This window comes from Sturnira hondurensis, unplaced genomic scaffold, assembly GCF_014824575.4.
Source record: "Sturnira hondurensis isolate 20B ecotype Veracruz unplaced genomic scaffold, ASM1482457v3 Scaffold0000880, whole genome shotgun sequence".
Taxonomy (NCBI): domain Eukaryota; kingdom Metazoa; phylum Chordata; class Mammalia; order Chiroptera; family Phyllostomidae; genus Sturnira; species Sturnira hondurensis.
The window spans coordinates 309,008-325,171 of record NW_028073511.1 but is presented as its reverse complement, the minus strand read 5'-3'; the positions used below and the strand labels follow the sequence as shown (position 1 = coordinate 325,171).

At 44.3% G+C, this 16,164-nt stretch overlaps 1 protein-coding gene across 1 annotated transcript in view; it reads right to left on the bottom strand.

The window, feature by feature from the left end:
- Window positions 1-748: 748 nt before the first annotated feature.
- The window catches only part of DNAH8 (dynein axonemal heavy chain 8), a 303,075-nt gene continuing 287,659 nt past the window's right edge, over window positions 749-16,164 (bottom strand). Inside the window, exons 89-90 of the mRNA XM_037051914.1 lie at window positions 3,993-4,114; window positions 749-1,101 (exon numbers count right to left, since the gene is read on the bottom strand). Of these exons, the coding sequence (XP_036907809.1) occupies window positions 814-1,101; window positions 3,993-4,114 (410 nt within the window). The 3' untranslated portion in view covers window positions 749-813. The remainder of the gene's footprint in view (window positions 1,102-3,992; window positions 4,115-16,164) is intronic.

The window sequence follows — 16,164 nt, the reverse complement described above, 5'->3', positions numbered from 1 at the left end:
CCCAGAAGTAAATTGGGTCCTTGTGGGTGGGTGAGTTTGTATACATTCTAGGATCCTGTGGGTCTCTCCAGTGAACTCTCCTGTGAGGCTGGGAGTGTCTCCTGCCACCGCAGCCCCTACACAGGTCTTTATAGCCAGCGGTTTTGCAGCTTTATTTATCTCCACTGGAACCCTGGGTTGGGTGGTCTGTCTCGCTCCCCAGTTGTTCCTCCTGGTTTATCTGCATGTGAATGTGGGACTGCTGGTTCTGCCAGATGCTGCCTCATCCTATGGGTCCTCCAGCCACTGCCTTGCTGTGTGTCCTCTCCACCCTGGCTGTCTGTCACCATCCCTCCTGCCAGTGTGGGATGAATGTTTCTTCTTTAACTCCTTGGTTGTCAGGCTTCCGTACAGTCTGATTTTCTGACAGTTCTGGCTATTTTTTGTTTTTAATTTTTTTGTTGTCCTTCTTTTGGTTGTGCAAGGAGGCAAAGTGTATCTACCTATGCTTCCATCTGGGCCAGAAGTCCATAAGAATACTTTTAGAATTTAAAAATTCAAACTGTCCAAAGTGTTCTGATAATGAAAATAGTACCTCATCTAAAAAGTAATTAAAATAGAATATGGTTGCTGAAATAAAAAGCATTTCTTTAGAAATGTCTTTTTGAATATTGATATAAGGAAAAACACAGACATAAGCAATTATAGAAATATCAACTTTTTAATTTAGAAAGGTAATCAAGCAATTACCAGGGAGACGAGACAGGTTTCTGAGTCTCTCAGTAGCAATGGTCATTGACGTGGCTTCTGTGCCCTCAGCAAATGGAAATAAACTTACTTGATGTCACACAAAAGGGCCACTCCTCTCAGGATCCAGTGATCTGGGGACAAGACTGTTCGCAAATACACCACAGTGATGAAGGTCAAGTCGGTTCGCCTGGGCTTCTTGTAGATGGGACACACGTACAGCTTGGGGTCCTTGGGTGCAGTGGAGTTGATGGCGAAGACATGCAGCACAGGCAGCTGCATGAAGAGCACCTTGGGCGTGGACTCCGTGAGCTTCCCGTTCCGCCTGTCCCAGCCTGCGCCGTCCATGTAGAGCCCATAAATATATACACCTTCCTGGAAGGGTCAAGCAGAAGGTAATAGGGCTTTTAGATGACAGCTAGTAGTGGGGTAGGGGGTACGGGCTGGAGGGATGGAGCAAAAAAAAAAAGGACTCATGGACATGGGCAACAGTATGCTGATTCCCGGGGGAAGGGATGGTAATGGGAAAAATACAATAAAAAGTAAATAAAAATATTTAATAAAAAATTAGGTGCTGTGAGACGGGTGTCCATTACTGTAATAAATGGAATATGTTTGGAAAGACAACACACATCAGTCTCATGAAACTCCTAGAAGATGAAACCACCGCTGGGCATGCTGTGTTAGCCTTAACAGTAAACCAAATTTTCCCTGCAGCCTATCTCAAGCTTATGAGATAAGTAGAAATATTTGTGTTATCGGTTATTTGAGCGTGGCATTGGTTGCCTGGGACAACAGACAGCCAGCTGCATGGAATCAGCTCTGCAGGGACCTAAAAGTCTCCCAGGGGTCTGGTCTGAGTTGGTGTGGGGTGCGAGCATGGAACAGGATTTGGAGCTGGGAGCCACATGGGGTCTCTACCTGCACCAGGCAAGCCAACCTATGGCTCATCTCAGTGACAGGGGGAAGTGAGGTTTGTGCCACTGGGCCTGGTGAACAGCAGAGTCCATGGGCGGGGTGGTAGATGGAGATTGGGTGTGATGGGCAGGGAGGGCACAGTGGCTCCACTGGACCCACTCATGTCTCTCTTTCATACAACAGGACCTGCCTTTGAGGACCCATCACTAAATCAAGAGACAAGACACACACAGAGAAAAAGTTTTTTAAAAGACATCAGGTTAACACCAGCACACACTTGTGAGAGGGACTGCATAGTCAACAGCACGGAGGCTCCGTGCACTGCCTTCTGAGGTGAATGGCCACTGTGGGCTGGAGGCTTTGGGGGGAATACATCCTTGAAGGGTGTGCTGCTTTTGGAAAGATGGGGGGCAGGGGATGGTTATCCCAGGCAGGAGCAATACTACAAAGAAAGGCAAGGTGGGTGGGAAGCCCCAGCATTTTATTCAGCAGAAGGTTCAGTGGTCATAAAAATAAGTTAGTGCTTGAGCAGGCAACAGTCTAGATGCCAAGCTAGAGAGTTTGAACTTTATCTTGTAGGCAGAGGGGAGCCATAGAACATGTATTCAGCAAGACAAGAGAGGTTAAATTGAATCACAGGAGAGGCTCCAACAAGTATATCAGCTCATAAAATATATTTATGTGGATGATGGTTACCATTTATACTTCTGGCAAGAATAGGGTAAGGGGAAGTAAGTATAGATTATAATAAATGGGAGTGAGATTAGTTGCAAAATGTTTTCCAACAGGATAAGGGCCCTATTTTTAAAATCAAATATTGAGGTACGTGGCTTGATGGTAAAACCATGGGCAATCCCAGAACATCAGAACATCATTAGTTACTGGATGAGAGTTACTACATGAACGATACAACCACAACGGTACCATCTGACAGTGAATTGTAACCCTTGTAAGCTCCTGTCAGTCTCAAAATCTTACAGAGCCATAGTTGGAAAGTGTAGGGGATTGAATGGTGTCACCCCGAAACCCACATCCACTTAGAACCTCAGAATGTGACTATTTGGAAATAGGTTCTTTGCAGATGTAATTATTGTAGTGAAGGTCATACTAGGTTGGGAGAGGCAAATTCCTACATGGCTGGTGTTCTTCCAAGAAGGAGAGGACACACAGAGATGCACACAGGGAGAAGGCCGTGTGACAACGGAGGCAGAGATTGGAGTGCTGCGGCTATGTGCCAAGGAACGCCAAGGATTGGTAGCAGCCCCCAGAAGTTGGAGGAGTCCTGGGACGGATTCTTCCTTAGAGTCCTCAGAGGAAACCAACCCTGACAATACCTCTGTTTCAGACTCCTGGCATCCTGAACCGCGAGGGAACAATTTCCTATTGTTCTAAGCCACCCAGTCTGTGGTACCTCGTTACAATAGCCTTAGGCAACTCATACTGATCTTGGTACCCAGAAAGGGATGCTGCTATGCTAGATACCTAAAAATATGGAAATGAGTTTGGCATTGCATAGTAGGAATAAGCTGGAAGAATTCTGTGACATGTGATGGAAAAAGCCTACACTGTTGCTAGAAATACAGAGATTAAAGGTGCTTCTCTCAAGATAAGGAAAGGTGATATTTATTACAAAGTGGCAGAAAGGGCCAGAATTTGGAAATCACGTGATCCATCCCCTCACTTGACAATTGAGAAAATGGAAGTCACAAAAAGGGAAAAGGAGACTAAGATTTATTGAGTGTCTGTGTGAGGTCCAGCACCAAGCTTAAACGATCCCATTACATTCTCACAATCACCTTTAATGACATTGAAGTATCCTCCTCATTTTACAGTTAAAGAAGCTGAGGCTCAAAAAGTTAAAGAACTTGCCCAAGTTCAGAGAGCTGGTTGAGTGTCCAAACAGTGGCTCCCAAAGGTATCTGCTCATCTGGAGCCCTGCCCCTTGCCCCACTCAGGGTCTGGAAGCTGGGGGGTGGGGCATGGTGCTAGAACTGGCCCCACCCCTCAAGACCACTGGTCCTTTTAGTGTCTACTAGTGCCCTTGCTACTCATCCATTCTGTAAGCAGCTCACAGCTGTAGCTGGAGATGAGTGGAAAATCCTTTTCAGCAAGCACAAGGGTAGCTTGTAATAATAAAGAAATGCAGTCTGGGGAGTTCCTAGAACTTGTCATTAGTTCCCATACAGCAAACAGAGGAGGCTTTGGCAGTGAAGTCTTCTGGTTACAACTGAGGAAACCCTGGCTGCAAAGCCAGTGGACTTGACTGAGGCACACCTCGGTCAGCTTTCAGCAGAACCTGAACTTTCAGCCCCAGCTGCAACACTGTCTGTACTGCCCAGGGCACCTACCGCAGGGGGTGACGTGACCTCCTCTTTGGTCTGCCGCAGAACTTCATTGTGGATGGTCACGGAGTCCAGGGCCCAGCCTTTGTGGGCACGGGTCACCTCTTGTCTCATTGCTGTCAGGAAGCCTTAAAAAAAAGAAAGAATTTTGATGGCTCTGTGCAGTCCACTTTGGAAACAAAGGGAGCAGCATTAATTGTTATTTGCTCCCGAATTTCCGAAAGTGTGCAGCCCATCCAAGAGGAGTTGAGATCAAAACCTGAGGGTGGGGAGGAGGCCATTTTTTTCAGTGTTCTGTTTTTATGGAAACCTTCAATGAGCTAAAAATTTCTTGTGTGCTCACAGCTGGAAGACAGCACCCTCTGTGCCTCAGATGAGAGCCTTGGTTTGAAATTCTCCTGGGCTTCCAGCCACTCAAGTCCTGTAAGGGCTGTAACCCAGTCCTAGCTCACAGCCTCCACTGAAGACACAATATCTAGGAATAAGATTGGAATGCTGAAATATTCTGAGAACAGCATTTCAATTACAATTTGAATCAAAACATTATCAAGTTTCTATTTGCTATAATGGAACAATTTCATTTAGTCATAATGCCAAGATAGAAAACCCGACTTTCAATTTGATCAGACAAAGCAATGACACCAGAAAGGAAAGCTACATGTTTTAATGTGCATAATATAGTTATTTTAAGATAATACATGATTCTGCATGCTGGGGCCTTTCTTTAAACTTAATATTTGCAATCCATGCCATTCAATTCAATAAGAGAAGGCTTTCTTGGAGAGCAGCATTTGATATAATTAGAAACTATACCCTAAACTTCAAAATCACACTATATGTCACAGGGGAATTTACCTGTGACATATAGTACCTTGAGGCCTCCATGTCAATACTGAACGTCATGCCATGCCAAGTTGCAAGGCATAATTATAGGTGGCAGAGCAAATATCCCTTGGAGTTGGGGAGAAAGAATAGGCCCCTAGCCTGGCTTAGGGAGAGGTCGAATTTTCCCCATTGCCAAGTTCTTCCCTGGTTATTAAATTAGACACTTGTGGAGGCACTCAATCATTCATTCCTTTGTGAAATCTCTTGAGGGTGGCCACCATGTGCCAGGCACTGCTCCAAGGGGGGTGACTACAAAGAGGAAGAGGCCACCCACGGACCCAGCATTCAAGGAGCCAGTCTACAGGGAATGTGGAGGGAACAGGACACAATGTTGCTCCGAGCAAAGATGTGAACAAAGTAAACCACACAGGAATTGAAAAGATGAAACTGAAGGTGATGCTCAAAAGATGAATAGGAGTTTGCCGGGTGGGCCAGTTCCAGCTGGAGAAGCAGCATGTGCGAAGAAGGCGTGGAGGCCGACACCAAGAGTGAGGCCACACAGCAGGTAAAGTTGGAACAAAGGTAGAGGCGAGGTTTTTCAGGGTCAGAGTTTGGACTTGATTTTGTGGATTGTGGAAAGCTACTGAATATGCAAATGATTTGGTCATATTTGCATCTTAAAAGATTTATCAGAGCCTTCACTAAAATAGGATTTGGGGCTACAGGAGAATCCTTGCATTATTTTTTTTAAAAAGTTGATCAACCAGAGTAGCTGATTAATAGCCTTGTGTAGGTAAATTTTCTAAAGCTATAGTTTCACAAAATCAAGAGTCCCTAGTAGGAAAGGATGATTTATGACATAAAAAGTCAACTCCAAGGGCAGGAAACGTGGTGGAAGTTTGCCTGGCAGTGACTTTCTTGCTCTATGTGTGGAATCACTTGAGGTGATTTGATCAGCAGTGATTACGTGGATTTCCATGTTAAATACCGGAGACCCCGTAGTTTAGTAGTAAAACAAACATTATGTACTTGCCAGTCAGTGGTAAATATGAACACGATAATAAAGTCCAATTCTCCCTTTTATGTCACTTAGTGAAAATGTCATTTTCATCATTCAGCATTAACTGCGCATCCATGTGGTGTACCAAAACAGAGTACTTGGAATTCAATTGACCCTATTTTATGATATTTTAAAATTCCTCACTGATCTATGATTCTACAAGGTCATAATGCATAAGGCACGAATCCTGAACGTAACCATCCATCTGCACAAATTTCTTAATTGAATTTTTCTATGCCATTTTAAGTTTCAGCTAAATGGCAAATTCAATCTCACTCCATATGGCACTCAGGACCATGCCGTGGGTGCCAGGTGAGGGCTGCACAGGACCCTCCCTTCTGCAACATCCCTGTGACAAAGACTTCTGTCATTGTCACAGAGCTCTGAAAATCTCCAGTGCAGTTAAGGCATCTTCTGCCATCTCCTGTCTTCTTCCTGCCTTCAACAATAAGCCTCTTAATGTTTAGGAAGCACCCTTCACCTGCTAGCAGATGAAGTCCAGAATATACATGACCTTGAGCTAGAAAGACAGAAAAGTTAAATAAACACATTCCAGGCTCGAGAGTGGAAGGGAAGAAACTCTTCCATGGGCTGTGCCCACTGAGAGAACACGGAGAAGATGCATACTTCTTTCAATTCTCAGTAGTTTTGATTTGGCTTCCTAAGAAAAAGAACATGATCTTGTGGAATTCAAACCATAATGAATCCACTGAATTGTTCATTATTGAGTTTAACAAATGAATGACTTTCTTGTAAACTGGTATCAACTCTAATGGAATCAAAATCTATGCTTTCTGAAACTCGAAATGATTGTTGATGTTTCTTTTTAAGGCTTGAAAAGCAGTACTTTTGTCTTGGCACCAACTTAATTTTAATAATTCTTAAACCAAATTTCAATCATCGGTGGTGGAAAAGTGATTCATACATTCATACATTTGACTCTGAAGTGAGAAAGAAAAAGTTGGGGAAAGTCTTTGATAATAATAACCTTTCTATAATTTAACCACCCCCATGTGAATGGGTGATTTGACCATTCACACGTCTGAGTCACATGCAGCGTTAGTGAGGTGCTTTACAATTTTTCTCCTTCAAAACTTAGACTGCATGATGATTTCTTAAAACACTTGTCAAGTTTGTTTGTTCTTTAAAAAAATTCACTGTTAAGCAAGGATTATACCTTGGAGACGCAGGTCTAAAATAACACTTGTTATGTCTTAGTTCATGTAACAGCAGTAACCTAACGTTTCAGCAAACTAATTACTGCCATTTGACTGTGCAATCAGTTGGCTTAAAGGAAGCTGCACAGAGCTTTCAGGATCATTTCAAACAAGGTCTTAGAAAGGACGAAAGAAATAACTAATTAGGAAGACTGTGTGCCTCAATTTTGTAAGGAGTTAGTTGGCACTCTGTAATGATGGTTCTATAGGCAGCACCCTTTTATTCCTTTAACGAATGAACCAGTCTTTATGTGATGGGCATAAGCTCTCTGGTATTTCCTGTCTTATCACTTAACTATGCTTCCCAGTAGCATCTTTGAAAATGAGGAGAAATAATGTTCCTGCCACAAGTTTATGACAGGCAGTTTTTCCCCCAAATGAGAAGAAAATGCAGTTCACTGGTAAGTTAAATAAAAGATCAGAAATTATTAAACAAAGATAAGGTTGATCCAGCCAGTTGAATAAAACCACAAAGGCCACCCTTCCTGGTGCTTTGCTAGGTGCTGTGAGGCAGGATGCTGAACTCGGGTAAACGTTAGAAATACCTGGGCAGCCTTTAAAAATCCTGATTCCCAGACCACAGTCCAGATCAACAAAATCAGAATCTCAGTATTGTTTCAAGGCAGGGCTTCTCAAACTTTGATGTTCACAGGCATCACCTGCGGAAGGACCTCTTATTACAATGCAGGTTGTGATTCGGTAGGTAGGTCAAGGGTGAGGTCTGAGATTTTGTGTTGCTCTCAAGCTCACAGGTGATGCCCATACTGCTGCTGCTGGAGCACATTCCTGGGTAGCAAAGGACTGAGGCCAAGCTTCTGTACCCATCAGAACAACCAAGGAGAGCTTTTAAGAAAGTTAACTGTACAGACTCCAGAGGGCTCCTCCCCAGAGGTTCTGATGTCACTGGTCTGGGGCCCCCCGCATTAGTGTGTACTCAAAGCCCCCAGGTTATGCTGCTGTGCAGCTAGGGCTGAGAACCATGCTCTGTGAAAAGACCTGCCCAGGAGCCAGTGGCTGGCAGAGTGGGGTCTGGCAGGAAAGATCTGCCAGACCAACCCAGGTGCGTGCAGGCAGCCGTTGGCAGATCCCAGGTGTGGGGTAGCAACGGGCGGACCCAGTGAGGGCACAAGGCGGCAGGCTGACTGTGGTCACACATTAGCGTGCAGATAAACCAGGCGAAGGAGCAAGCAGTGAGACAGACTGCGCAGGCCCCAGCGGCGGGAGGCAGCAGAGGGGTTGGCCATTGCCCCTCTCTGACCCCGCCCCCACATACAGCATCACAACCCAGCCACTGGGTTGCTCTGCCCTGGCGAACACCTAGGGCTCCGCCCCTCATACATATCAGGCACAAACAGACCAAAACATTATGGCTCAAGAAGAACTCAAAGCCCCAGAGCCAATAACTCTAAGAGACCAAGAAATAGCCAACCTATCAGATGCACAGTTCAAAACACTGGTGATCAGGATGCTCACAGAGCTGGGTAATTTTAGTCACAAATTAGAGGAACATATGAAAGCTAAACTAATTGAAATGAAGGGAAATGCACAGGAAACCAATAGTGATGAAAAGGAAACTGGGACTCAGATCAAGGGAGTGGACCAGAAGGAAGAAAAAAATTACCAAACAGAAAAGAATGAAGAAACAAGAATTCAAAAGAAATGAGGAGAGGCTTAGGAACCTCCAGGACATCTTTAAATATTCCAACATCCAAGTTATAGGAGTACCAGAAGGGGAACGGGAAGAGCGACAAGTGGAAAACTTATCTGAACAAATAATAAAGGAGAACTTCCCCAGTCTGGCAAAGGAAATAGACTTCCAGGAAGTCCAGGAAGCTCAGAGAGTCCCAAAGAAGTTGGACCCAAGAAGGAACACACCAAGGCACATCATAATTACATTAGCCAAGACTAAAATGAAGGAGAGAATCCTAGAAGCAGCAAGGGATAAGGGGACAGTCACCTACAAAGGAGTACCCATCAGACTGTCAGCGGATTTCTCAAAAGAGACCTTACAGGCAAGAAGGGGCTGGAAAGAAGTATTCCAAGTCATGAAACAAGGACCTACATCCAAGATTGTTTTATCCAGCAAAGCTTTCATTTAGAATGGAAGGGCAGATAAAGTGCTTCTCAGATAAGGTCAAATTCAAGGAGTTCATCATCACCAAACCCTTATTATATGAAATGGTAAAGGGACTTATCTAAGAAAAAGAAGATAAAAAATATGAACAGTGAAAGGACAGCAAACTCACAGTTATTAACAACCACACCTAAAACAAAAGCAAACCAGGACAGCTAGATCAGGAGCGGAACCATAGAAATGAAGATCACATGGAGGGTTAGCAACAGGGGAGTGGGAGGAGGAGAAGGGGGAAGAAGGTACAGAGAATAAGTAGCATAGATGGTAGGTAGAAAATAGACAGGGGGAGGGCAAGAATAGTGTGGAAAATATAGAATCTAAAGAACTTGTGACACGTGGACATAAACTAAATTGGGGGAAATGGTGGGGCAGGGGGTGTGCAGGGTGGAGGGGAATGAAGCGGGGGAAATAGGACAACTGTAATGGCGTAATCAATAAAATGTATTTTTTTAAAAAAAGATCTGCCCAACAAGCCACTGACAGGTCACTCATGCTCACATTTGTTTCAAAATATTTTTTGAAAAGTGGCAAGAGAAATGCTTCATGACACAAGCAAAATACGAAGGTGGCTTTCAGTAGTACCAGCCATACCTCCCAGAGTGCCCTGAGACACAGGTGCTCTCTGAAATGTCTTTAATCCAGGACACAGTTGGCTCCAGGAAAACCTGGGTACAGGCTGGAGGGCTGAGGCTAATTCTCTTGACCGTTGGGGACCAGCTAAGCCTAATGTGTCTCACATGCCAAGATGCCATTCTTCACACTGCTCTACCTTCTCCATGTGCAACTTTATGTGCCCTTTGCCTCGACCCAACCTCACACTTCTCCCCACCCTCCCAAACCTTTCCACTTACTCATGAACAAACTCTTAAATATTTTCTGCCTCACCAGAGAACATCTCTCCAACTTCCTGCCTCAGAACCTGACTCAATTCTGAAGACACTCTCCTTCCCAATCACTGCTCCATCCTTTGTAAGGACCTCCACTACTTTGACAGCCATGCCCTAGGGGCACATGCCCCTCCCCTCACTGTCCCTGCCAAATGCCCTCTGCTCCCATTCACTGAGCATCCTGCCATCACCTGGGTCTCTGTGGGATCCTACTCAGCATCTTGATCTCTTAGCTTCTTGATCCATCATTTCTGAAGACCTTCTCCCCTTTCTTCACTTCCTTTCCTATTTAGTCTAGACCCACCCTTTTCCTCACTTGCTCGGCAAACCCACAATCCGGCATGAATCCCGCTGGTCCCCTTCCTACACCCATACCAGGCTGCTGAATAATTCTGAGACAAACACACAGCTACCCCCATGGTTAACTACCACCATCTTCAACATTCTCAAACCACCCAGCCTTCCTTCCCTATCCCCCTCATTAGCCCTCTTTCTCAAACTTCTGCCACTCTCCCTAAGTCTCTCCTTCAACATTTCTTGTTCCTGAGATCACTTCTCCTCCCTAAAAGACAAAACAGGAAGTATCAGATGGAAAACTCCCTTATCTTCTTGCCACTAAACCTACAAACCTCTGGCATTTACACTCATTTCCTTATAACTCTTGTTGTAGTGGGTGAGGTGTCCCTCCACCTGCCTGGAGTGCGTCTTTGCCCTGGGGAGCCATCCCTCTCCCGCCTCTTTTACCCTCTCAGGGATGTTCGCTCTTTCTCCCTGTCCTTCTCCCTCTCTCCTTCCCCTTCTCACCAGTATTAGAATGAGCTTGTTTCTCCTGTCATTAAAAGAAGAAAATCCTTTCTTCTTACAATGAATCCCCCCCATTTGCTTCTCCTCTTTCAAGCCAAATTTCTGCCATCACCTGGTGGGTCTCTTTGGTGGCCTCTCAGCACTATCCCTGTTGTCTCTACTCACCCTCTGTCTCTGCATTTCCTGGTCTTCCACTCCCTCACCTTGAAGTCTACTTCCTCCACCTTCCCACCCAATCCCGAGACTTCTCTTGCCAACAGTCTCCTTTTTGATAAAGCTGTCTGACCACCTGGGCTCCATCTTACCTGACCTCTGGAGGCATCTGTCACTATTTCTTCCCCTCCCCTCTTGTCTTCATCACACTATGCTCCCCTAGTTTCTTCTTCCAAGCTGTTTTGACATGAAGGGACTATTCACAAGAGTTTGCGTGATTTGGACATTGGTGAAACACAAGCAAACTGAAGAGAATCCTGATAAGGCTAGTGTGGAAAGAAGATGGCCAGATAGTAGTGCTGGTGAAGTCCACACTTCACTTGGACAGAATATTTGACATTGGCACTCGGAAGTGAAGGATCAGAATCTCACACTGGGACTTCAGATGAGTCAGTCATAGGCAGAGATGCATAGCTGCGTCAATGAGAATGGCTGAGATCATCAATGAAGGGCCAGGCCAAGGGCAGAACTTGCCTAAGGAGAGCCCACAAAGGGACAAGAAGCATCCCTATGACAGGTGGGAGAAGAACCAATGAAGGCACTGGACAGAGGCCAAGGTATGAAAGACTTTCCAGAATGAGTGTCCTAGAATAGTCAAAGGGAATGGAGTTGGTGGGAAGCTCACTAGGTTTAGCGGCCTTGGAGAGAGCAGTTTCAGTGTAGTGAAGGAGAAGGGCCAGGTTACAAGGAACCAGGTGGCTGCCATGTGCAGAGACTAGAATTTCAAATGATGTGGCTGTGACTAAAGCCAGTGAATCAAACCCCCTCACAAACAAAGGCAAGGAAAGTGGGTTGTTATTCACTCTGGAAGCATTTCTAGGATGTCCACAGTCCTATTCTTTTGTGAATTGGGACCGGCAGGTGAGTGCTATCTCTTAGACTGAGGTCCATTTACTTGGAGTCCCTCAGATGTTAGGGACAGCTCTGGGTCGGCAAAGGGGAGCTATGGGGCATGCTTAGATTGTTAATAGGCTAGAAGGAATTCCCTGGTGCCTTCAATCATGAAGCTCTATTAACTTTTGGTGCACTCTCCCACCCAACAAACACCAGGCTTTTATAACTGTTCTCATGACAAGCACTCAGAAATTACTGCTAGCTCATGGTGCTGCCCTGATAACAAACAGGCAGGCAAGAGGTTGTAGATGATTTTTATAGTAACAGGATAACAGGACAGAAATAATCCATCTCCTTGCTCCAGAAAAATCCTAACTGAAAATCATGACTTATACAACATTAATAGTGAACAATAAGTTGTCAACAATATCTGCCACAACAGACCGGTACAGCCTATCAAGATGCTAAGGAAAAACAACAACCGAAAAACTGGTACAAATGGTGTCCAGCTCCAGACTGAGTTAAATAGTTGGGAACTAATAGGTATTAGTTCCCAAATTAATGCTGTGTGGTCAATCCAACGCAGAGGAGTGAGCCAGAAGAGCACACCAGCCTCTGCCTCCACTTCACTGGGACCACGTGATGGTCACACTACCAGTGACACAGGGTGGCTCTCAGGTAGGAGGTTTCCGAAAGGCAGTCAATCCCTCGGCTTGAAGTCAGACTCTTTACAACGCATAGTCTTTGGGTTCAAACATACCATATACCACACACACACACACACACACACACACCCCAGAGTCTACACTATGTGTACATAAGGCTCTTTAGGTCCACACCTATGAGAAAAAGAGACCAAACACGGCCTCCAAAAACCTGAGAAGCACAGTGTTAAACTATATGTGAATATGCCTTCTAATGACAGTTAGGCAAACCCCATGAAGCATACTGGTTCTCCTGGTCCTGAGATATCTCTTGGGAGGCAAATACACACATTGCCCAAAACTGTGCCATTGACCAAATACTATAGGGTCATGGGTACAAGAGCTTGACCATTGTTTAATCAAATTTAATCACTACATTGTTGAGCTTGTCAGTTGCTACAGCAATGATTTGGAAGGGGGAATGAAAGTACCAGATTAGTTCTCTGGTGGCTGAGTCAGCCTCTTCAAATGTGACTGACAGAGTATCAGGCCACCATAGTGCTACTGAGCAGCATGAGCTCAGACACAGAGTGGGAGACCAGTGAGGCCTGACACCTGTTCTTGCAGTAGCGTGGACCTCAAAAGGCACCTAGGTCTGAGAGGCAATCAGCAGAGGCGTGATGGGAGACACACCCAGGCAGTATCAGATGCACACTACATTATAAGAGCACACAATAAATGGTCACATATGAGCAGAACATTTTCAAATGCATTATAATCTAGGTGATTTTGACAACACATGTTTGTGATGTAACTATAGCCTTTTTGTAAATACCACTGTGTTTTATGTATGCTTTTTAATTTAAGTATATTTTATTGACAGTTTATGCTATTAAAACTGTCTCATTTTTTTGTCCCCATCCACCCTGCACCCCCACTCCCTCCAGCACTTCCTCCACCTTTAGTTCATGTCCATGGGTCAAAAATATAAGCTCTTTGGCTTCTTCTCCATTTCCTATTCTATTCTTAACCTTCCCCTGTCTGTTTTATACCTACCATTTATGCTTCTTATTCCCTGTACCTCCCATCTTCCACTTTCTCCCTCCCTGCTGATAACCCTCCAGGTGATCTCCATTTCTGTGATTCTGTTCCTGTTCTATTTGTTTGCTTAGTTTGTTTTTATTTTTGTTTTTTAGGTTCCCTTGTTGATAGTTGTGAGTTTGTTATCATTTTGCTCTTCATGTTTTTTATCTTCTTTTTCTTAGATAAGTCCCTCTAACATTTCATACAATAAGGACTTGGTGATGATGAACTCCTTGAACTTGACCTCATCTGGGAAGCACTTTATCTTCCCTTCCATTCTAAATGAAAGGTTTGCAGAATAGAGAAATCTTGGATGAAGATTCTTGCCTTTCATGACTTGGAATACTTCTTCCCAGCCTTTTCTTGCCTGTAAGGTTTCTTTTGAGAAATCGGCTGATAGTCTTATGGGAACTCCTTTGTGGGTAACTGTCTCCTTTTCTCTTGCTGCTTTTCAGATTCTCTCCTTATCTTTAATCTTGGGTAATGTAATTATGATGTGCCTTTGGTGGGTGCTTCCTTGGGTCCCACTTCTTTGGGACTCTCTGAGTTTCCTGGACTTCCTGGAAGTCTATTTCCTTTGCCAGATTGGGGAAGTTCTCCTTCATTATTTTTTCAAATAGGTGTTCAATTTCTTGCTTTCTCTTCTTCTCTGGCACTCTTATGATTTGGATGTTGGAACTTTTAAAATTACCCCAGAGGTTCCTAAGCCTCTCCTCATTTTTCTGAATTTTTGTTTCTTCATGCTGTTCTGGTTGACTGTTTATTTCTTCCTTCCACTCCAAATTGTTGATTTGAGGTCAGTTTTCTTTCCTTCACCATTGGTTCCCTGTAGATTTTCCTTTAATTCACTTTTCATAGCCTTCACTCTTTCCTCTATTTTGGGACCATACTCAACCAATTCTGTGAGCATCCAGATTACCAGTGTTTCGAACTCTGCATTTGATAGGCTGGCTATTTCTTCACCACTTAGTTCTATTTTTGGAGATTCAATCTGTTCTTTCATTTGGGCCATATTTTTTTTTTTGTCTTGGCAGGCCTGTTATGTCGTAAGGAGTGGAGCCTTCAGTATTTGCCAGGGTGGGGCAGTCCAGTTTGCTGCCCTGTGGTACAGTCTGGATGAATATTACTTCTTTAACTCCTTGGTGGTCAGACTTTCATACAGATTGACTTCTGGTAGTTCTGGTTATTTTTTGTTTTTAAATTGGTTGTTGTCCTTCTTTTGGTTGTGCAAGGAAGCAAAGCATATCTACCTATACCTCCATCTTGGCTGGAAGTCCCAAACATGTGGTTTTTAATTTTAAAAAAATTTACTTAAATGTTTTAAACTGAAGAAAGAAATTATTTCATCAAAGGTGACTGGGTTAGAGGATATAAATTCAGGGGCTATGTTCAAACTGAGAAATCAGTGATCCATGTGAAGTAGTGGCAGAGAGGCTTCCGAATCAAAAGGACTTTATCTGCTCGCACTCGGCCTGCGAGCATGCATGGATTGGCTGTGATCTTTATCTCTTCCAGACCTGGCCGGGCAATAGGGAACAGAAAATAATTTGTCTCTCATGTTAAGAGAAGGAAAGGAAGCAGAGAAGTGATTAGTATGGAGGGAAAGTTGACTCCACTCTTCTGTGGTAAAAAAAAGCCATCGGATAAGGCTGTGTGTCTGTGTACGTGTGTGTCTGGGGCTTTCCAACATGTGGAACATCCTGAGATGCAGAATCAAACTTTAGCTGGAAGCCAGAAATAAAGAAAAGAGAAAGGATTGGATTATTAAAAAGTAAAGGTAGGTACAAAAACCAAAACCATGAAGTGTACACCTGCATTTGTATTTAAGTATTGTTCTAGCTTGTAACAGTTAACAGAGAGTAACAATTAAAGATTAGTTGGTATTAATATTTTGCTATTTTAAGTCATACTTTTAAGAAAAATCAGTGGAAAAGATTGTGTGCTGTGATCTATGATGCAGTCATCTGTGTCTATGGAAAGCCAGGGAATAACTAACCCCTTCCCCCTGGTTTCTATATATCAAAAATATACTTACCAACTTCACAGGTTTTAAAGTGAAGTTTCTTTGCCTCTCTCCCAAACTCCAAGTCTGCCAACACATCTCCCACCCAGATGTGCCACCACCACCTGACAAATGTGCTCTCGCCTTCCCTCCCAACCTGTGCCTGTTGCACCTGCCTTCAGCCCTGAGCCACTGCCATGCCCTCTGCTCTCAAGGATCCCCTTGTAAGCACTCCATCCAGTCTGTCCCCTCCTCTGTACCTGGTAAAGGTCCCAGGCTCTCTCCCTTATCCTGATAAGAGTCTCATTGTTCTGGGTCCGTATTCCAGTCTACCCTTCCCCTTTCTCCTGGGATGATCTGATAGTTGGTGACTTCCTATTGCCTTTAGGATGCAGCCCGAACTCTTCCAGGGAAATTTATGCTCCAGCCTCACTCCCCTGCTTCCTGGGCCCTGGCCACACTGTCTCCTTCTTTC